Here is a 21,538-nt window from a genome sequence, read left to right on the forward strand (position 1 = left end):
TCGAGAAAGGCATGCATGTTCTTTTGATTATCATATCGGCTGACATGTGGAACATGTGGAACAAACCAAAGCGAAAAAAAGAATAACAAAACTAAAAAGAACACTTATAAAATGCCAGCCGCTGGCCCTACTGGCGGCCAAAGATAGGTGCGGTTTACTGCCGACAGAGTTTTATAGGTCCAGCGTCGTAAAAAAAAAGGCCGGCTCGTTCCATTATGGCATTGTTGAGGTGGTAACCCAAATATCATTTTTGAACAAAAGATATTACCATCAATACGCCTGGAACTTTATGATATGTAGGTTTGAAAAGGATTCAAAAGCAATGTTGGATCCGCCTCATTGATAGACCTTGAGTTTTACCCACATTCTTTTCTTTTAATTCCATTTTTTCTTCAAGGACTTTCGATTTTTAATACACCCACGCTTTGCCCATTGGGGCAGAAAGGGGCAAGAAAAGCCTTTCACTTATTTGAAGTCAGGGTGGCTATATGTGATCCGCATATTTAAACATCCGAAACAGCCATATTCGTTCTGCTTTCTTACATTTACTCACACACGACGCAGTCATAACGTTGACTCATATAAAAATGTATTTTGAAATTGCGCCAACATTTGGCCAAAGGCTTGTCCAAAGCTTGGATACTCCCAGCCTCCCCTCCCCCGGCCCACTCCTGAATAGAACAGTCCAAGTGTCAATCCAGATCGAGGCCGGGCTCCCTGAGAGCGACTGGAAAATTTCAACCAAAAATTTCTCCAATAATTTCGCTTTTCCAGAACCGCAGGTGAGTTTTCTAGACAATTGGGTAATTTTCAACCAACAATGGGCCCAAATTCTGACAACTATTCTCACGAACGGCGATTGTTTTTCTACGGGAAGTAATGAGACGAGTTTATTTTTGCAGGGGGAAATTTATTATGCACGCTCGGGGTCTGCGATTTATTTTTGACCCGTCGCCAGACTAGCTTTTCCTGCACGGCTCTTTATGATAAACAATCTCATTTTCTCTCTACCTCCCTAAAATTCTCACTCTAGAAAAATATACACAAGCTCTCGAACGTATAGGTTGTCGTGCACGTTGTACGTAAACTAGAGAGGGGAGATAATGACCCGTGAAAAATTTGCTGTGATATTTTTTGCGATGATTGCCCTGCGCTGGGCCCCCTGAAAAATTCCGGGCTTTTTTCGGCCTCTATTAAAGGCCGCGGGGCCGTCTGTCTGGGTAAAACGGGCACGCAGCTTTTTCTCTGGCCTTTATAAATAATATCCTGCACGTTTAAAAGTCTGCAATCACTGTTTTTCTTTTTGATTTAATCAGTAGGCTTCAAATAAACGAGATTAATTTTGAAGAATATGGGAAGACATCATGATTTTTGTTTTGTAATGGTTATTTTGATTTGTTGAGGCAATAACGTTAGGCTGTTTTTGTAAACGTTAGAATGGTTTTGTAGTTCAGTGGAAGTTTACAAGATCTCAAAATGCGATTGTTGTTGTAGCGTGCGTGAATGGTTCTGTCGAGGGGCGTCGCCTTTGTTTTGTTTTGACTGGGCCGTGTCATGTTAATAACTTGTTTAGCGTTCCGTTTAAAGGGCGTGAGGTTCTTTCTTCGGTATTGTTTTGTTTTGAGGCGGGATTGGGACGGGCAGGCGATTGTATCAAGATTTTAAAGGTGTATCACAAATTATAAAGTCTTTTTTTCCATTAGTCTCTTGTGAAAACAATCTTGTCCGTATGTATAATGTTATTTGTAATACAGTATTATAAAACCTATCCAGTTGCTTGAGTAACTTTTGTATTGAAAACCTTATCAATACTTTGTACTGCTATTGCTTTGTTCATAAACATAAGGTTATGTTTCTCCTTGCATTCAGTGTATGTGATACAACATTTTACCTCACTAAGCCATTTTAACCATTCTGTGTCACCCTAGAAAGGCAAGAGTTTAATTCCAACACTTACCACATGAAATAAATCCTGTTGGGCCTAAGAAAAAGAAACATTGTTTTTCCGGTTTAATGAAATTAAAAGAATTATGGTCAGCAGGCAGGGATTTTCTTTTGATTTTTTTCTAGAATTCAGCCAAAGCAGTCCAACAAATATTTTTTTAACATTGCAAAACTGGAACACATCAGGACATTGGTATTTTCAAAATCATATTGTGTTTGTTAAGATGTACATTGTACAAGTACAAATACAAGTACAATTAACTGGACAATGTACAATGTTTACTACACATTCCTATCTCAACTGTTCAAAGCCTTAATCTGTTAACATGTATCTTGCTTGCAGTCGACCGAAAAGAGTCTAGGGTTGGCAGGTTTTTGCTAGGGTCAGTTGGGTAACGGCAAACACAACATTGTTTTTCCAAGGCCTAACATGGACAATGTTTCCAATCCTGTTTTGAATTTATACCAAATTATAGATTTGCTTGTAGGTTGTTCTGATTCCCTGCTGTTTGTTTAGGACCAGGCTACACATATATGTGTACAGTGCTGTTGCTGATTGTTGTGTGAACAATGGATCTGTTTAACTGGGCAGAATCAACATTGGCAACATATATGTAGCCTTTTCCTAAGAATGTTGCTTTTGTCTATTTCAGGTGTGGCTGCTGTCATGGAGAGAGAAGCAGGCTCCGTTCCTCCAAACTGAGCCGTCAGTTTCTTCTTCTCATCTGCCCCAACGGAACACCTGCTCCCAAATATGGAGATGCACTTGGCCGCGGCCTTGTCGGAGAACAGCTTCGATGACCTCATTGAGGTGCTGTGCCTGTACAAGTGCAGGCTGTGTCATTTTGCCGTCTCTACCGGGAAGGCTGACGTGATCGTCCACATCAAGACTGAGCACCAACAGACAATGCTGGCACACGGACCCGTGAACTGCTTCCCTGCTATGAACAGCTTTACCACCAGACAGCCAGGGAACAGCGGCGTCTCCACATTGTCGGAGGCCCTTCGGTCGCGTCATCTGATGCTTCAGAAGGAAGGGCTTCAAGGGGCGTCGGCTGTCTCCATTGGCAACGACATACCGGTCAGATGGTCTGTGCCACCTGTGCAACCATCCCAGGAAAGACTGAGAGAAGCAGTGTCGTATGTCGCACCGTCTTTGGAACATTTCTCCCAAACTTCAGGGCCAGCTGCAGCCCAGAGAAGGGGACAGGCGACTTCTCCTGTTGCCTCTTCGGGACGGTTTGCAAGAAGTGTGCTGTCTTCCGGTGCGTCTTTAACAAACTCCTTCGGAGGAGATGGCGGCACGACAATCAAGGAAGAGCCTATGTCTGAAGGAGAAGAAGATGCAGAGAGGCTGGATCTGTCTTGGGGAGACTCGGAAGGAAGTGCAAGGATCGGTGATGATGAAGGAGCTAAAGGGACTGGGCAGGCGTCATCAGGCATCAAACTGAAGAAGACAGTGTCCATAGTTTGTCCCATATGTAACGCACGCCTGTACAGGAAAACTGTAGACAGACACATGGACCTGCACAACGATCAAGGCGGCTTTTCTTGCGACGGTTGCGACTTTGAGACCGACCAGTGGCACGAGATGCGCTCGCACATGCAGAGAAAACACAAGCCCAAGCACAGGTGTCAGAACTGCGACTTCGAGACCTGGTCGACAGAGGTGTTTTCTGAGCACATGGATGTGTGCGTGGCTGAAGAGGAAGGAGAGGGAAACAAGGAAAGACTAAACTCAAGGGGTACAAGACATAACAGTGACAGTAGCATGAGAGTAAGTCGTTGTCAAGACGTTGAGAAAGAGGACAAATCCCAGGAAGGAGTCGTGGAAGAAACTGCTGAAGACGAGGAATTTGAAATTTGTGCAGAATGTGGGGAGCAGCTTCAAGGACAAGATGTGACAATCCACAAGGAGCTGCACAACCGTGAAGGGGGTTTCTCCTGTGATAAGTGTGAGTTCAAAACAGAGTCCTGGCCTGAGATTAAGGATCACCTCAAAGAAAATCACAAGCTGAAATGCCCATCTTGTGAACATGAGACATTGTCAGAGTCATTTTTAGATAAACATGTTTGTACAGGCGAGCAGACAGCAATGGAAGAAACAGCTCATCAGGTTCAGCATAGTGCTGCAGAAAAAGACAGCACAGAGAAAGAGCCAAACATAGATGAAAATGTGGAAGGAAGAATTGTAGACAATACAGAAGATACTGAAACATGCTCGGTGTGCAATCTAGAGTTGAAGAGCCATTCTTTGCAGAGACATAAAGAGCTTCACGATGCAGAGGGAGGATTCAAGTGTGATCAATGTGACTTTTCTACAGCTACTTGGGAAGACGTTGAAACACACCTTGCCTCTGAACATGACAGTGCTTACAAATGTGCGAACTGTGAGTTTGAGACGTCGTCTGAGACGACACTGGTAGAACATTTTAAAAGCGGTTCGTGTACCTTCAGTGACAGGGAGTCTGAGGGAGATGGTAGAGTGTTGGAGGAAGGTGAAGAGAGCTCACTTGCAGATGTGAGCATGGAGGAAGACGAGACTCAGGACTTGGAGGCGGACGACTTTGAGAAGTACAAGGACAAGCTGACGTCTTCGGGACACTGTTGCGTGTGTGGTGTCAGGCTGTACAGGAAGTCGGTGCAGCGGCACATGCAGCTGCACAACGACGAGGGGGGGTTCTCCTGCCCCAGGTGCGACTTCAGCACCGACAGCTGGAAGGAGATCCTGAAGCACGTGGACTGGCACGACCGGGTCAGGAAGAAGTACAGGTGCTCCAACTGCCCGTACAGCAGCTGGGCCAAGAGTAAGATGCAGGCGCACTTTAAGAAAAGCCACTCCGGTCGGAACGCGAAAGAAAGTCCAACTCCAAGCGATCATTTAATATGTCCACTGTGTGGAATAAAGCTACAGCCGTCTGCCCTGATAGCTCACATGGACAGCGAACATGTCCTGTCCTCAGACAAAGCCATCTCTTCACCAGGTAAGGGTGAAGACAAAGAGGTCAGCCCCTTTATTCAGTGTCCGTTGTGTCAGATCAAGGTGCACCAGAGGATGCTGAGGAAACACCTGGACATGCCACATGTGCAGTGGCCCAAGGGAGCGTTTGCAGCTCCTGTCGCGCCAAGCCAAAGCTCACAGGGAGGTCCAAATGTGGCAGCAACTGGCGAGATTGAATGCCCCCTCTGTAGCAAGAAGATTCCTTCGGCCTCGCTGCGAAAACACCTGGACGAGCCTCACCCTCAGTGGTCGCAAAATCCTTCCAACGTGTCGCTTCAGGTGAACCAGGGACTGATGACCATAATGCCAGAGAAGAAAGACCTGCAGGTCCAGTGTCCGCTCTGTGGGATGTGCATGCACCGCAACATGCTCACCAAACACATGAAGATGCCGCATGTCAGGTGGCCACAGGGCACGGTCAGCTGCACAGCTGAGGACAACAAGGGGGAGAACAATGCTAGAGAAACGACACTGCAGGGGGAAGGGACGGTTAACAATGGCTTAAGCTTGTCATCTCATGGTACAGCCTCGGGTCAACCTGATGAAGTTACGGTACTGTCAGACAATGAAATAGACATGGACAGCGATGTCTTTGATGAGGACGACCAACAAGGCAGTGTGGGACACTGTGGGATCTGCGGCGAGCAAGTCTCGGACAAAAGCGTAGAACGTCACATGCTGCTCCACAACGACAAGGGCGGGTTCAGCTGCGACAAGTGTGAGTTCTCCACGTCGTCATGGCGAGAGATGAGGACGCACATCCGGAACGTTCACAAGGAGAAGCTACTGTGCCCGGAGTGCGGCTTCCTCGCCACGACGGTCGTGCTCCTCCGGGCGCACGTGATGAACTGTCGAGAGAAGACCAGCGCCGTGTGTTCCATCTGCGGACAGGAGGTGCCAGGAAATCAGCTGCAACAGCACGTGAAGGAAGCACACTCAACCGTCACAAACGTCATGGATATCAACCTCCCATCCTTACTCCCCACTGGGAAAGGTGAAGAGGATAACACAACGGACATCAGTCAGACGGTAACCAACCCAGGCCGGGGTGATTCTATGATAAACAGCAGCCCGCGTACGCTCCCACCGAAGAAGCGTCAGTCCGTAGCGGGCGCACACGACTGCCCCATATGCGGCTGTCACCTGTACAGCAAGACTGTAGAACTGCACATGAGACTGCATGACGCCCACGGTGGGTTTGTCTGTGACCTGTGTAACTACATCACCGATGAGTGGAGGCTGATGCGCACGCACTACAACTCCTCGCACAGCGGGCAGCGCAACTGGCATGCCGCGTTAAAAAACGACATGTAGGGACTGATGCTGCAAATAGAACAAGGGTTGGATATCCTTAATTTTAAAATAATTGAGTTTTGAATCAACAAATTGTAAATGGAATAGTATCATATTATGCATCTGTCAATATAATGGAGAAAATTTGATGTGTGAAATAACTTTGTCTCAAAGTTATTAAAAATGTTGCCGTATCACTGCCAGGGTTGACTGCTATACAGACATCTAACTAATGTGAAATGATGCATAAAGAAGCACATTACTGCATGTCTTCGTTTGAAGATAAATATCTTAGTATTTACTCTGATAATGTTAGAAGTAGAGCTGCCTTTGGCCTATGCACATAGTAGGGTGAGGATGGGATTTTTGTCAAATTTGTCTTAAATCTACCTTTTTTATGCCAAAACAAATTTGAACTTGAATCATCCAATTTTGTATCCAAAGGGTAGCACACCATGTTTTTGAGGTCTAAAAAATTATATTACTCTTATGGGTGACCTATAAGAGCAGCAGCTGCCTGAAGTAGGCTATTTTGACCTGAAACTTTAAAATCACTAGTATTTATGGTAAATAGTAATTAAAAGTAATGCAAACTCAGTGTGTTCTGAAATGTGGCTATTATGTGCAGTATCACACAACCTAATTGTATTTTCTATGGCCAATTTGCAGAACAGAGTTTAAAGTGCATTTTCACACTATAAGAGCTATCCATGTCATCATGATTGAATGTCAGTACCCTTAGAAAATTATGGCAGTGGGCACAAAAATACTGCTACTTTTTATACAGAGGAATGCATATTTAGATTAGGGCCCTAATTTGCTATGATCACTTCTAAAGTCTGCAAACATCGAAGAAAGACGCTGTCCATTTATTGCTATTGTTATTTATTCATACATGTATTAGATAGTTATTTATTACTATTTATTGCCCTGCTTATTGAATGCTGAAAAGAAATTATTGAACCTGCTACAAAATATTTCACCCCCTTGAATGTGCTAGTTTTATACAGTAACACTAGGTTTGCCGTGATTTTACAGTTGAAATATTGTACACTTTTTATTTTCACACAATAGATTATTCTAATGAAATGGGGGTGAGAATACATGATTATTGATTATTTGACAGTTACTGTGTGGCAGTTTGCTCGTTTCTATGTGCATGCTAATTTACTAGTAGGATGTTTTGGTGTTGAGCTACTGACCACCATGATAAGTAATTTCTTTTGCAATTGATGTTCCCTTGAATAGAAATACAGTTAAGTCTGACATGTTTCTGCATTTTTCAAAATAGGTCTTATGAAATAGTCCACATTACAGCTGCCTTGGTTCTAACTTGTACTTAATGTTGTCAGTTTTATATACCCTTAACAATGTTACAAGTATTAGCCTATAAAACTATCTAGTAAATTAGTGTTCATATTTATGAGATTGATATTTATCACACATTGAAATGGTGTCATGTCAGCAGAATGCACCAGCACATGTGGCTTGGTTTGAATAAGTACAGTGTTTTACACTGACAATGTTTTACTTTACACATAGTTCTCACATGTAGTGTTGAGTGAATATGTCACTAATGGGAAAACTACATGTAATAAACACAGTGTTTTTTTATCATTATGTTTATGTCATCATTACAGTACTAGTTGTGTATCATTTATATGAAACTGCTTGATAATACAGACTATTATATTGATATTACATTGATAAAGCCCCTTTCACAAACAACATAGTTGTAAAACCGCATGGTCCTGAGGACACAGAATTTGTCAACCAATTAAGTGAGCATTTTACTTAATACATTTTGATTTCCTTATAGTTTCATATTGATGAAATTAACTTCCTGAACTATGAACTGAAATAACGTATTCTTATATCCTTATTATTTGATATATACAAAATATGATATGCTATGATATAACTGACATCTCGTTCGATATGCAGATGTATCAAACTACTTTGATTTATAAATCATACAAATTTGATAATCCTCAAAATTAAATAGACTGGTATCTTATGTTATTATTTTATGTATACAGAATGAATATGATATGCTATGATGTGATCGGCATGTCTTCAATGAGCTTATTTATAAAAATATTTTGATATATAAATCATACAAATTTTATAATTATCAAAATTGAATAGACTGGTATTAGTTATTGTCTATCTGACAGGTAAATTAACTACAAGCTATTTTTGTGATAACTTACATTTACAGATAATACAGCATGATATCTTTAAGAAATTATTCTGTTAAAGCTCAAGTTACACTTTTATTGACGTTATATCTTATTACGGTTTCAATATATCAAAAATGTGTTTTTTTTATAAGTAAAATATCTATTCTCACACCAGAAATTATTGACCATCTATAAGTATACGCTTAACTTATTGAGTACATACTGTTTTAAAACACAAACACGCTCCAACCGCGCCCAAAATACGGCGGAAGTAAGAATATGCCATCCGTTTTTGTTGCCAACCACAAAGTTGACAACTGCGTAATGTATATGCTGTTAGATCGTGATGGGTTGAGACAGGTCAACGTGAGCGAACGCAGAGCTGGAATGGACGTGGTGACATAGTGATGCCAAAGCACCCCAGCGTAGACGGCTCTGCAGCGCCCTCTGGCAGCTTGAAGGTGAAGTGCCGCAGTAACGAGGCGAAGAGAAGAAATAGCTCCATCTTCGCCAGCTGGCCACCAAGACAGACGCGGCGACCTGAAACAGTGGGGAATGTATATGTGAAAAAAACAACAAAGAGAACAAAACATCTTGTGATCTTGTTTTCAAACGTTCTATACATTTGTTTATCAAAGTAGTATTGCTTGCTGTGCGTTGCGGGACTTGCAGCCTGGTCGAAAATGTCGCACATAAACAATTGTTCTTTTTCTACATTTATTATTTTACAAGAAACTGAAGAGAGTCAACTAAAATCGTGTCTTGACAGCATGCAGGCTTTAGCAGAATTACACTAGCCCTTAGAAGAAACAATTTGCAAAGGAAACAAAGTTGTCCATATGGCATATGCGCCAATAAAGTATGTAACATAAATTCAGTTTCAAAGTTAGTGTCGGTCATCGGAACAAAACTGGTTACTGATTCCTTAATGTTTCTTACCAGCGGAGAAAGGTAAGAATGAATCCGGATTGTTGATGACCTTCCCCTCCACATCCAGGAACCTTTCCGGGTCGAATCGTTCCGGATCCGGCCAGTATTCCGGATCCATGTGGATTGACCACAGGTTGGCAATAACCTGGACAAAAATACCACAAATGTTAGTTTAGATTTTCCTTCATTCGGAGAAGAAAACCTTAGTCCTGGAGACTAAAGCTGGAATTAGTAAAAATGAAAATAACGTTAGATATAAAAACATTGGGTTACACCTTTGACATGATAACAAAATAAATCATATTTCATCATACCCGTTCAACAGTTTTGTCACAAGTATGGACGTTCAACCTACTTGGGAGAAGACTGTGAGGTGTTCATGATATCAAACTGAAAATCCAACACACAAGTTCGTAGGAAAATGTTTCCCAAATGTTTAATTTCTGGGAAGTAGCCGAGTATCTAAACACGAAGTTGCATTTCCTAAAAGCTGGGTTTATAGTAGAGTGCTAAGAGAGTAAGTAGATAAATAAGAGTGTTGGATCTGCAGTTGAATCGAACTATGATTATATACTTAGTAGTTCTCCCACCGTGGTTCCTGCGGGTAGCTGGAAGCCCCGGAAGGTGGTGGCAGCGGCGGTGGCGTGGGGAATGCTGAGCGGGACGACATAGCGGACACGCTGCACCTCCATCAGGGTAGCCTCGGTGTAGGGCAGCTGGGGACGATGGGAGAGGGTCACATCGTGGGAGGGGTCTTTTCCCATCACACTGTCGAGCTCGGCATGGACCTATGCAAATTGGAATAGACATATTATAACCCCGAAAGCCATGGATCTAACTCATATCACAGTGAACGGTTTATGCGCAAAATTTTACTTGTGTCCGCAGGCGAAGTGCAAAGAATGAAACTACAATAGATAACCAAGTTGATAATCAGTCAGGTTTAATAATGATAATAATTGAAAGACATTTATTGTGCGAATTTTGAAACAAGAAGATTTACGTAATGGCAGATGTGAAAGCAAGATGCCAGACGTTCTGAATGTTAGTTTCCCTCATTTCAAACGAACCTATTGGTTCCTTTCAAAAGAATATGATCTGGAACGTGTATTCCCGTCTCTGACGTAATCTAAACCTACTCTTGTTATTGGCCCAATTACTTACGAAAGAGAGCGGATGCTATCTGGAAACATCTAACCGTTTATAAACTTATCCAGTTGCTTGAGTAACACCTGTTGGTCTGTTGTGCTCTACCTTTTCCTGAATGTCCTGGTGCATGGCCAAGTACAGAAATCCCCACAGCAGGGTGGAATGGATGGTCTCAATCCCCGCGAAGAAAAGGTCATGAACCATGAAGACCATGTGCTCCTCGGTAATTCCCTCTGACGTCATCTCCGCCTTGTTCTTGTCGATCTCCTGAAGACACAGGTCGATGAAATCCCTAGGCTTGTCGCCAGGGGGCGCGGTTGCGCGATGCCGCCTTACTTCCTCTCGAATGAAGTCGTCTACCTTTCTGCCGCAGTCGAGGGCTTCCAATCCTGCCCTTTTCACTGTCAATGCCATCATATGGTCAGTTAAAAAAGAAACCTACCACAGAACTTTTTTTCCTTATCATAGATATTGGGGTGATATCTGCATGAGATTTAGAATCAGCAATGTCGACAAGTTTATCTGGTTGTTGCAGATTTATAGAAAAAGAACAAGACCAAAGCGTGTCCAGGATTAAAAATACAAAAAAAACGGCAATCCTGATGCAGTACCAGTGTCTGCCACCAGGAGCCCCGAAGTTGATCTTGACTGTCGGGGTCACAATATCATCGCAATCCATCCAGAGGTTCTTTAAGATATTTTGCCGGACACGCACACACATACGGACGCATGCAAACTGCAGGGAAAAAAAGGTACTAGTATACCTCGATTTTTCATGGAGGTAAAAAGAGAGAAACTATAGTATTATACAAATCCTCACCGATTGGCACAAACCGAAGCATGGGGAACACGTTGATAGCCTGGCTCTCCCCCAGCTTGATGTAGGCTAGCAACAAGGCGTCGGTCAGGCCGCGGAAGTACGAGTCGTCGTATTCAAAGCGCCTGCCGAAGACCATGGAGGCTATGACGTTGGCCGTGGCGATGCCCAGGTCCCCAGACAGATACGTAGGTTGTCCTTTACTCTGCGATATCTAAGATGAAAGAAACAATGACAAACAAGCAAACAAACAAGCAAGCAAACAAACAAAACGAATTAGAAAGACGCATAGAACCTTGGAAGTTGGATGCGCTACCAGGCACCACCAATCATTGCACACATATTTGAAAGAAACTATTGCTTTTGCTTTGGATCCAAAGTATTCATCTTGATTTCATCTAAGTGAAGTTCGACGATACGTTTATATTATACTTTTTGTCATGGTCAGACAACATTACCACAGAAACTACAAGTAAAGTAAAGTAGAGTAGAGTAGAGTAGAGTAGAGTAGAGTAGAGTAGAGTAGAGTAGAGTAGAGTAGAGTAGAGTAGAGTAGAGTAGAGTAGAGTAGAGTAGAGTTGAGTACGTAGAGTAGAGTAAAGCAGAGTAGAGTAGAGTAGAGTAGAGTAGAGTAGAGTAGAGTAGAGTAGAGTAGAGTAGAGTAGAGTAGAGTAGAGTAGAGTAGAGTAAAGTAAAGTAGAGTAAAGCAGGGTAGAGTAGAGTGAGGTAAAATAAAAGAAAGTACAGTAAAAGTGTGTCATAAATGTCTTGCCCGATCTTGAAGACAGTGCACTTCTTCCAAGACGCCTTTCTCGACAGTGTCGCTCCCCGCCTTCATCCCGAGCGTCTTTAAGGCGCTGGTTGCGAACCGCTTCCTCTCTCTGTAGGACTGGCTCCACTTGGTGGTGGCGATACCTTAAAGAAAGTTCGGAAAGAAAGAAGACGGTAGAGTGAATTCGCCCTTATTTCCTTACATTGGAGCGCTCAATAATTACCAAAGTTAAAAAAAAAACTTAATAGGAAATAAGTTTGCGGGAACGAAAAGTATGATATGAAAGACAACAAAACCCACAAAACGTAACACAAATTCATCATGAGCATAATTTGTATATACTGTAAATGCAAAAATGTTCGCCGCCGCAAACATTTTATCCAATACTGTAGCAGTATGTGACTAGCGCTGCCGCGAACTTAAAACCTCCGCGAACACTCCATTTACGCCTTAGCGCGAAATAAAACCCCTCGAACTTCAATGCATTTACAGTATTTCTTGACATACGCTTTTATTCTTCGCTCTCGAAAACAGCCCGGCAGGGCCCCGGTTCGGAAATGTGACCATATAGCATAACTGAGAAGCACCCCTCCCTTGCCCCCACCCGGCCACACTTGTTTTGAATGGGTCATCCCGGGGCTAGCGCCGCTCTCTCTCAGTGACTGTGCCATATTGTTTGTGTTCATCTGAGGCGAGGGTCGTTGTCACCACCTAGATTCTGTGCCAAGGCCGCAGTCAGGATTTAAGTCACGTACCGAACGACCTCGTCCTCAGTACGGTCACCAAAACATTGGAACAACTAAAAACATAGCTAAGAGAAAAAAAAACCTTAATTCTTTTCTTTAAATCTACAAATGACGTTAACGCAAGGATGGTTAGCGTAATCGGAGTGCCCTTTGTTTGCATGGTGACTCTACTGGAAAGTTTTTTTGTGTGTTCGCTTTGACAAAGATTTGGTAGGCTTTCAGGCACTCGAAAGTCTGTATTCTGTAAGAGGCAAACATAGACACAAAGAAAGGACTTCTTTTGCCTTTTTTTACTTTACGAGAATGGTAAATATGTATAGCTAGTATATTTCTTCTCGAAACCTTCGAAATTCTTGCTTTGTCTTTCACCGCATTTTACAGTACTCTCGCACAACTCACCTTGTCCCCAGCCAGACATACCATCCACGACGTAGTTGTCTGGTCTGTCGGCAAAAACCTCCCTCTTGTCCACCAAAGCCTCCTTGATAGCGCGGTGCCCGTTCAGGACCACCACGTCTGAAGTCCCCATCCTGATGCTGTAGACGTCTCCGTACTGTCTCCGCCATTCTGTCAGCTTCTGATACGGCGCTTCACTCCCAATCAACGGCAGGTGGCCGACAATGGGCCAACTACCCGGCGGTGAAGGCGGGAAGTTTTTCTTGCGACCCAAGAAAGCGTGGAAACCCAGGAGAACAGTACAAAAAACTATCATAAGAATTTGCAATGGAGAAAATGATGAGTTGAGGAAGTCCAACATGGAAGAGATCCAGCTGGCCGCCATCTTTATATCTTGACCTTGGCCGCACGGTTTGACCTTGATATCCGGATGTCTTTAGCTGAGAAGTTCAGACGTCTGGAACAGCGCCATCTAATCCAAACAGGGGATGGTACGTTTACTTAGTACTAAACAGAGAGTGGGCGTGATGACTAGGTGTGTCTAGACGGCCTCTGTAAAGAGACGATAGAAGCTGGTGGGGGGTCCATATAATATATAGACAATGGAAACATTTTGATGTCCAAGCAGATAGAGGGAGGGATGTTGAGATGCTGTAAAAAGAGGACAAGATGGAGTATTACTAGCCCCTACCAGGCCCCGCGGATGGCAGGGTAAATAGTGGAATCGGCTAAGTAGAGTGAATAGTATGCTAAGGGAGTCGGCTAGGGAGAGAGGGTCCAATCTGCCATCCTGCAAGTGAAAGCCTGACAGATTTTCTCCCTATAGCCGGCATAGTGAGTCTGGTAGAGACTAGAGTATTAAGAAGATTGGAGGTACATTAATCTTTTGTGTTAGAAAGGGTATCTTCGAGCAGTCTGGTAGTCAACGCATCACTGCATGTTTATCAATAAGATTCCAAAGCAAAGGGCTGGCAGACAAGGTTGCTACTGTGAAGTCGCTTCAGCTAGAGTATTGAGTTCCGTTTTAATCACTGATCTGACTTGGATTTTGGTTTGGCCCTCCACCAAATAGGGATGAGAACCAAGGAGCTAATATACGTGTTTTGAAGGTGGTCGTCAGAAGAATCCCATTCCAACAGCTCAATCTTAATTTAGATATGGAAAATGTGCAGGAGTAGATGACTGGAAGTCATATCAAGAATGTTTTAGGATAGTTAAGCCTGCCTTTTTCAAACACACACACACAAGCACATACATGCCCACGTACACTCATTCACACACTTGCATACACACACACACAACACATTTTATACACATGTATAACCTTTCTATCTCTCGATTAAGTAGATAAACTACAGTCACAACAATATGCAAACAGGTAAGAGGGATGTTTAATGTTGATTCTTTCACACCTTTATTACAGAAGTATGGGCATTCACAGAACCTCACACTGTATTTCAGGCCCTCAAATGTGACAAACTATACAAGAGTTCTATCTTTTTTAATAAGTTGGTTTTGGTCATACTCGTATACATGCCTAGTTCCAACTACAGAAGAGGGGGTTACAGATGTCAAATCTTTTCTGGTGACAGGTAGTATCAATTTTTTTCAACACTTCACATTGTTTTTGACAAATAAACAGACTACATTAAAGCAACAACTGCCTTTAAAATGTCTCAAAGATTAATCATTGTGGATTCTACGGTAAAACACGTCGCTTCTGTGTCCAGATAAAGATGAATATATTTTCTGTGTGACGCTGTGGTCTTTATAAGTCTGCTACTGGGGGGAGATGTGTTATTGTGGGGGCCTGTAGGCTATCTTCCTGCTCTTCAGCACAGACCACTTGTGGCGCTTGAGGTAGTAGAAGAAGGCGATGACCATGCTGGCGATCATCAGAGCCTGGAGAGGACAACAGGAGACATGGATGTCAGATAATTCTGTGTCTGTATCTGTATATACTGAATGACCTGTCGCACCAGGTATGTAAGCGTGCCACACAGCACACTTCGAATGCGTCAAATGTGCACAGGAACACACTGTGACGGCCGTCCCAGGGTGCCATATGGGGCACCCAGAACGGCTGTTTTTTACAATCTCCACAATAATAGAGGACGTTAACAGTTGACCATACTTGGTCAGAAAATAGCTGAACAATCATATTTTACGATCTTTTGATTTCTATGAAGGACAGAGTTAGGGAAAATACGTCGAAGTGTGCTGTGTGGCACGCTTACATAGCTCGTCGCACCTTAAGACGTATCTAGAATGTAATGCGCGAACAGTATATAACCTGGTATCCAAACCTATCTTTCTTCCTCTTTAGTCAACGTTGTATCAGAGTAACGGCCGTTGCATACGATCTCTCTTTGGATGCAACTATAAGAACCTTTATATGGAATATTAACCTAATATATGCGAACACGACCTTAAAGCTTACGTTCCTGTGATGTGCTGTCACACCTAATCTTACACAACTTGCTGCAAGTATTGTTTAAAGCTAGTGAGGATGCCTCTACTGTGCTTGTTGGTAACGAGTTCCACTCTAGCATAGTTCAAATATTCCACAATCAGATTAGCTACTTTATGAAACATTCTATGGCTTACTTGAGATATTAAGAAAAAGAAGACATCAAAACTACAATGTATATCATATGTTGTATGATTGGTTCTTTATGTTCTTATAGCTTACATTAACATCATAAACATTCACAAATACTGATCACTTTGAATTCGAAAATACTAAAAAGACACTGCTACTACATAACACATACAAGGCCTACAAGCACTGAGCTGTTTGGTGCTAGAGTTTTAGGATACACTGAACACATATTATCATTACAAAACCCTGGATTTAGAAGGAAGCGTACCTTGAGACCCATTCTCTTGCGTTGATCGTGCTCGGGTTCGGACGCCCACCGTAGGAAGGTGCACACGTCCTTGGCCAGCTGGCTCTGAGTAGCCGGGGTGCCTGAGGAAAGTCATAGTTTAGATTTACACTTGTATTCATGGACATCCTTACTGAACTATTCTGGTCATATAATGCACATTCTACAACATTCTACAAGACTTCTACAATAGTGCCTTCCAAATTCACGGTGGAGGCAACTTTGTAAACCTACAAATGTACTTCTGCCTTCTAACCAATGAAGATATAATAATGACATACTAGCAAATATTTGGGTCAACTACTGAATCTCAAAAGTATTACGCAAAATAATTTCATAGTGGCTTTATGTTAAAAGTCCCTGTAGCTTAATTGGTAGCAGCCTCACAGTTGAGCTCCTGGTTCCAATTAGTTGGTAACTGGGAGACCTAGGTTTGAATCTGGGGAAAGGAATCCTGGTTGGAGCTTTATTCATCTTTCAAAAGGGACGTCATATTTGAGGAGGTGCCTCAAACACGTTAAAAGGTTTCTACAACAGCCTCATTACTCAGATGGGTACCTACTGGCTGTACTACTGATGAATGAATAAAATCTCCCAACTTTCATACTTTAAAAGGTACATAGTTTATCCAGAACACTCCTTACCATCCTCATACTCAATGATCTCGTTGTACAGTGCCTGTGCCATGGAGATGGCCTGTCCTGGGAAGTAGGGGTTGTAGTACTGCCCATCCCTCAACTCTGGTAAACCAGCGGGAGGGTCACAGTACCCAGTCAGCAGGGAGAACACATAGTCCTGAAATAAGACAGGGAATCAACCGTCTTTACAAATGTGCAGGGCTCGAAATTTATTTTTGGAAATAGGGGCACTGGTGCACCCAAAGCAAAAAATTAGGTGCACAGAAATTTTTTTTGGTGCACCACATAGAATAAAGTTGAATATCTGAGCAAAACATAATTACAAAGTTTAACGCTCTTAAAAACTTCCATCTATAATTCTATAGCTAACCTTAAAATTTCAAGTGATACATTAAGTACAATAAAGGGTTATATTGCTTTTTCTGATACTTACATGTCAAGAATATTCTATATACTTAGTGTACAATGGTGCCTTTACCCTATAGCCTACAAAAATATCTAGGTGCACCCACAGTCAAAAATTAGGTGCACAGCTCCAATTTTGGGTGCACACAGGTGCACATGCACCCACTATTTCAGCCCTATAAACATGTTAATTGATATCTAGTATGTGGTGATCCACAAATAGTCAAATACAGTACAATTTGGTGTTATAGCTGTCATCACTATGGTGTTGGCTGAGGCAGAACTCCAACTTTCAAATAACAATTTTTTGTTACTCAGACTAAATGAAACCGAGGAAAAACCTCAAAAAAAGGAGATACCTCAGATTAATGAGATCAGTACAAAAACACATGCTTTTACCAATTTCAACATGAATATAGAAATCTTACCTCTCCGCCATGTCTGGCCAGGATAATGTAGCTCAGGTCTGGTGGGTACGCTCCTGAAAACGCAACAAACCTGTTAGGCAAACTAACTATATAGCAAATACCAGTTCTAGAGCTTGTCTGTGCATTGAAAATAAAGCCTAACTTTCAAATACATGTACATAAATCTTAAAACAACTGTAAACTAAGGGCCATTATATCCAAAAAGAAACATCAAAATTTTCTAGCAAGTACGGGGTCATAATTTTTCTTCAGAAACTTTTTTTTACTTGTAAACTTCATGAAAGCAGCTTCCAGCAAATAAAAGAAACGCCAGCATGAGCATGGCCGGGTGTTTACCGTTGTTTGCAGCTCGTGCCGCCTCCTCGTTGGCGTAGGGTTGTGGGAAGTAGTCGGACAGTTTCCCTGGCCGCATGAACATCTCGCCCTCCTCATCTGGACCATCCAACACCTCGATCTACAGGGGAACGGAATAACTCGCTCTTCAATACAACATGTCATACATTTACCTGACACAATTAATCAAAATAAATGTACATGGTAGCTCTGATCCTTTCAAGTTTAGGAAAATGAGCCTAAAGACAAATACATGTATATCATACCCTAAAAACTTGAAATGAATGCTCTTCCAACTAACATATATTTGTATAAAACTTCACTGTCATAAAATTCAGTGACAAGCGTCAGTCAGTTTACATGCTGTTCCCCTGTCTCGCTTGAGGAAAAAAATACAGTGAGCAGTCAGTGTGGGGATAACACATCAGCATTGTACATGTATGTAATGACCAGGGAAACAGGCTGTCTTCTGGGAGTCCCCTGCAAAATTAGGGCCTCTAATTTCCTTGTTTTCTTGGTGTTGGGCGTCCAAAAGACCCCTGCTAGCTAAAAGTCTAATATCCATGGTCCCTACTACCTAAAATGCCTCAAGAACATGAGATGCTATCAGAAATTTCATTTCCTTCATCAGAAAGATTTTGTTTCGAGATGTATGGTTGACTTTACCTCCTCAGCGAGTGCCTTGGCCTCCTCCTCCGTGTGAGAGACACCGACGAGGTTTCTGAAGGCCAGGTACTGCATGGAGTGGCAGGCAGCGCACACTTCCTTGTACACCTGGTAGCCTCGGCGGATACTGCAACATCATGAGGTAAAGTAAGGTAAATATATGTAGCCAATTTCATTCAATAACATCCTTAAAAAAACACCCAGTGTCAGCAACAGCCTTTGATTTGTAATGAGCACAAAATCAGGCCTAGGAGCGAAAATGGTGTTTCCAGTTACTGACCCTAGCAAAACCTGCCGACCCTAGCCTTTTTTTGGTAAAATAAATGACAGAATCCCTACCTACCAACCCTAATCAAATGTTTTCTGCATTGAAATTGGAAACAAAACATATTCAATCCTAGGCCTCATAAAAGTGATCTGGTTTTCAGTTCAACTTTTGTACAATCTGCATAAAAACAATTGCTGTAATACAACATAAAACAAAGCTACATTTTGTATATTGTAAACAAGCCCAAGTGGTTACCTTCCATGGTCCAGTGCGTTGAAGAGTCCGTTGTGGCTCCAGGGGAACTTGGGAGGGTGCAGCTCGAGCTCTCCTGCGTGGACAGTTGTGGAGTAGTGCAGGGCACCGAGCAAACCTGCCCCGCCCGCTGTCACTGCTCCCAGGGTGCCGAACAGCTACGACAAACAATACAAAGGGTTTGTTAAGAATACAATAATAATAATAATAACTTTATTGCACAACAATTGTACAAGGTATAAAGTATGGCATTCACTGGTACATAGATAACATTCTATTAGGCTAATCCGTCTATCTTATACAATATGGTGTACTACTACTAGTCTATCTTATGCAATATGGTGTAGTAGTATGGGATGACAATGGGATTTTACAATTATTGGAGGAGTTTCTAACGTCTAGACATTATTGGAGGAGTTTCTAACGTCTAGACATTCTTTGATTATTACGATTCTAACGCGAATCGAAGGTTCATTCCAACATCAGGAGATACGCAAGGATCTTTGTAGACTACATTTATTCAACTCATAGCACAGACACCCTTCTCGGGCCCATCTCTGGTCAACTTCCTGTCTAACTGATCCCAGACCTCTCCCAGCCAAGGGCTCTATGCCCCCTGGGTCCTGGGTCATCCTGGGTCATACCATTATCTGGTGTCGGGGGTGACACCTATCATGACAGATATATTTCCCAATGTAAACCATGCATGGGTGGTCACATGTCATTATGTACTTAAATTTACTATTCAAGTCCATTGAGAAAAATCCTGGTAAGTCCGACGATAGCACTGAGTATAGTGAATTACGTATATCAAAATATTTGGGACATACAATCAAAAAGTGATATTCGTCAATACATGTACTGTTGGTAACTTGTAATGTTACTGCATCTGCCCATGGTGCCCCAGTGTAAGTAACTAACCTTTGATTTTCATATTGAATATTTTTGCTCTGTAGTCTGCAAATACTTTCGAATTCCGTATCTGTGTCTGTATAGCAGGTATAACCATGATTCGGTGTAACACACCAGCTTCACAGACACGGGGTGCACACTCAGCAGCTGGTTATATTACACCAGTTGCACCTAACCTTTGCACATCAGACTGTGTTGTTTTAAGCTATCTAGTGAGGATGCTCCTAAGTTGTACATGGTGGTAACGAGTTCCACTCTACGACAGTTCTAGGGAAAAACAAATTCTGGAATACTTTGATATATATCGTGTGAAGTAACACTGAAAAGTGAGATGCATATTTTAAGTATATCTATGGGAAAATGTTACGAGAAAGGGAAAAGATAGCATGTCTGTCATTTCACTGAAGTATTGTTTGTTTACCTCAGTAGCAGACTCTGGTCAGAAGGATGTGTCTGTAATTTTTCCCATTATGCAATGTTTTCTCTGGCTATTTTTTTCTAAGCAAATGTTTTCTTTTCACATTTTGTTCCTTACTAATTACAGTCTGAGGCTATTGGTTGAGAGTGATATAAGGGAAATATTAAAGTTGATTTCAAAAGATTACAACATTCTTAAAGTTAAACATTATGTTATAAACCCAAGACTTACCACTTTCTTGCCCATTGACATCTTGGAAAATGATGACATGTTGGTCTGAGTGGGACGAAAACAAGAAATTCTCATCATGGAATTACCATTATTAATGTAAGAAGATCTCTGGGCAACTGTGAAAAGTGAAATATGAATTATTCTTAAAAACGGAATTATGGAAATATGTAATATGGTATAATGGTAGGTTAACATCTCTCGTGATTGAAAGATAGTAGACGTTGTCAATGCTTGTATAAGAGGTTTGTCCTTTTACACAATTAAGATTATATCACACGTAACACTGGTATGGCGACGGTCCAAAAATAAGTTGTAAATGTTACGTTTTTTCACAGGCTTGTGTGTAGTTACAGGAGAACCAGTACCTTGAAAACTATGCAAAATATACACTAAGAAATGTTCAATATTTCTTTGTTAGTTCTTATTCTTTTCATACCAATAGAGGTAGTATATGCATGTAGGGAATAAAAGAAGTAAAGACTAATTTTTCTTTGACCTTCATTTACTTCAACATGTCGGACTCGCGTAGCCAACTGAGTATGAGCCGGGACCAAGGAATAAGTGCCTAAAACGTCTTAATTATCCATTTCAAGAAGTGTAGTGTGCCTCAGAAATGATCCTTAACATCTTAAGACTCAGAAAAAGCTGAAAAGAGACTTACTTTTGCTGGTGCGACCACATTTTGAACCTTTAGAAGGCTCCGGCCGGACACTCGACACAAGTTGGCGGCCATGATGTACTGTGATCTACCTTGTATCCCGATGGTCTTGTATAACTTCTTGTGTAACTTGTCACGAAATAAGGCTTCTGGTGATCTAGTCAAGCGTTAAGTTATGTAATGATATTCATAACAAATCTATATTGATAT

The 21,538-nt window shown here is 42.0% G+C and overlaps 3 protein-coding genes across 3 annotated transcripts; 1 reads left to right on the forward strand and 2 right to left on the reverse strand.

Annotated features, from left to right (window-relative positions):
* The first annotated feature begins 683 nt into the window (after window positions 1-683).
* LOC136437865 (zinc finger protein 62-like) lies at window positions 684-7,852 on the forward strand. The gene is made up of 2 exons (XM_066432431.1): window positions 684-782; window positions 2,598-7,852. The coding sequence occupies exon 2, from the start codon at window positions 2,699-2,701 to the stop codon at window positions 6,257-6,259; it is 3,561 nt and encodes a 1,186-aa protein (XP_066288528.1). The 5' UTR covers window positions 684-782; window positions 2,598-2,698; the 3' UTR covers window positions 6,260-7,852.
* Window positions 7,853-8,782: 930 nt separating this feature from the next.
* Window positions 8,783-13,725, reverse strand: LOC136438391 (cytochrome P450 2D6-like). Its single transcript, XM_066433162.1, has 7 exons — window positions 13,235-13,725; window positions 12,090-12,232; window positions 11,321-11,531; window positions 10,606-10,901; window positions 9,942-10,139; window positions 9,361-9,496; window positions 8,783-8,961 (listed from the first exon to the last, which is right to left on the reverse strand). Exons 1-7 carry the CDS (start codon window positions 13,614-13,616, stop codon window positions 8,783-8,785), a joined length of 1,545 nt encoding a protein of 514 aa, XP_066289259.1. The 5' UTR covers window positions 13,617-13,725.
* An 875-nt stretch (window positions 13,726-14,600) lies between these two features.
* On the reverse strand, window positions 14,601-21,466 carry LOC136437872 (cytochrome c1, heme protein, mitochondrial-like). Its single transcript, XM_066432443.1, has 9 exons — window positions 21,332-21,466; window positions 20,671-20,715; window positions 19,113-19,267; window positions 18,590-18,716; window positions 17,927-18,044; window positions 17,591-17,643; window positions 16,764-16,914; window positions 16,102-16,202; window positions 14,601-15,133 (listed from the first exon to the last, which is right to left on the reverse strand). Exons 1-9 carry the CDS (start codon window positions 21,401-21,403, stop codon window positions 15,029-15,031), a joined length of 927 nt encoding a protein of 308 aa, XP_066288540.1. The 5' UTR covers window positions 21,404-21,466; the 3' UTR covers window positions 14,601-15,028.
* Between the last annotated feature and the right edge of the window lie 72 nt (window positions 21,467-21,538).

Source organism: Branchiostoma lanceolatum, chromosome 7 (genome assembly GCF_035083965.1).
Source record: "Branchiostoma lanceolatum isolate klBraLanc5 chromosome 7, klBraLanc5.hap2, whole genome shotgun sequence".
In the NCBI taxonomy this organism is placed as follows: domain Eukaryota; kingdom Metazoa; phylum Chordata; class Leptocardii; order Amphioxiformes; family Branchiostomatidae; genus Branchiostoma; species Branchiostoma lanceolatum.

What these genes read in the sequence shown, in the direction of transcription:
- LOC136438391 (XM_066433162.1), bottom strand. Translation starts at nt 13,616, where the DNA reads ATGGCGGCCAGCTGGATCTCTTCCATGTTGGACTTCCTCAACTCATCA. An exon ending in AGCTACCCGCAGGAACCACG is followed by an intron (nt 9,497 to 9,941) that starts GTGGGAGAACTA and finishes ATTTTTGTCCAG; the next exon opens with GTTATTGCCAACCTGTGGTC. An exon ending in ATTCTTACCTTTCTCCGCTG is followed by an intron (nt 8,962 to 9,360) that starts GTAAGAAACATT and finishes CCACTGTTTCAG; the next exon opens with GTCGCCGCGTCTGTCTTGGT.
- LOC136437865 (XM_066432431.1), top strand. Translation starts at nt 2,699, where the DNA reads ATGGAGATGCACTTGGCCGCGGCCTTGTCGGAGAACAGCTTCGATGAC.
- LOC136437872 (XM_066432443.1), bottom strand. Translation starts at nt 21,403, where the DNA reads ATGGCCGCCAACTTGTGTCGAGTGTCCGGCCGGAGCCTTCTAAAGGTT. An exon ending in TGTCAATGGGCAAGAAAGTG is followed by an intron (nt 19,268 to 20,670) that starts GTAAGTCTTGGG and finishes TGTTTGTCGTAG; the next exon opens with CTGTTCGGCACCCTGGGAGC. An exon ending in AACGCACTGGACCATGGAAG is followed by an intron (nt 18,717 to 19,112) that starts GTAACCACTTGG and finishes ATGATGTTGCAG; the next exon opens with TATCCGCCGAGGCTACCAGG.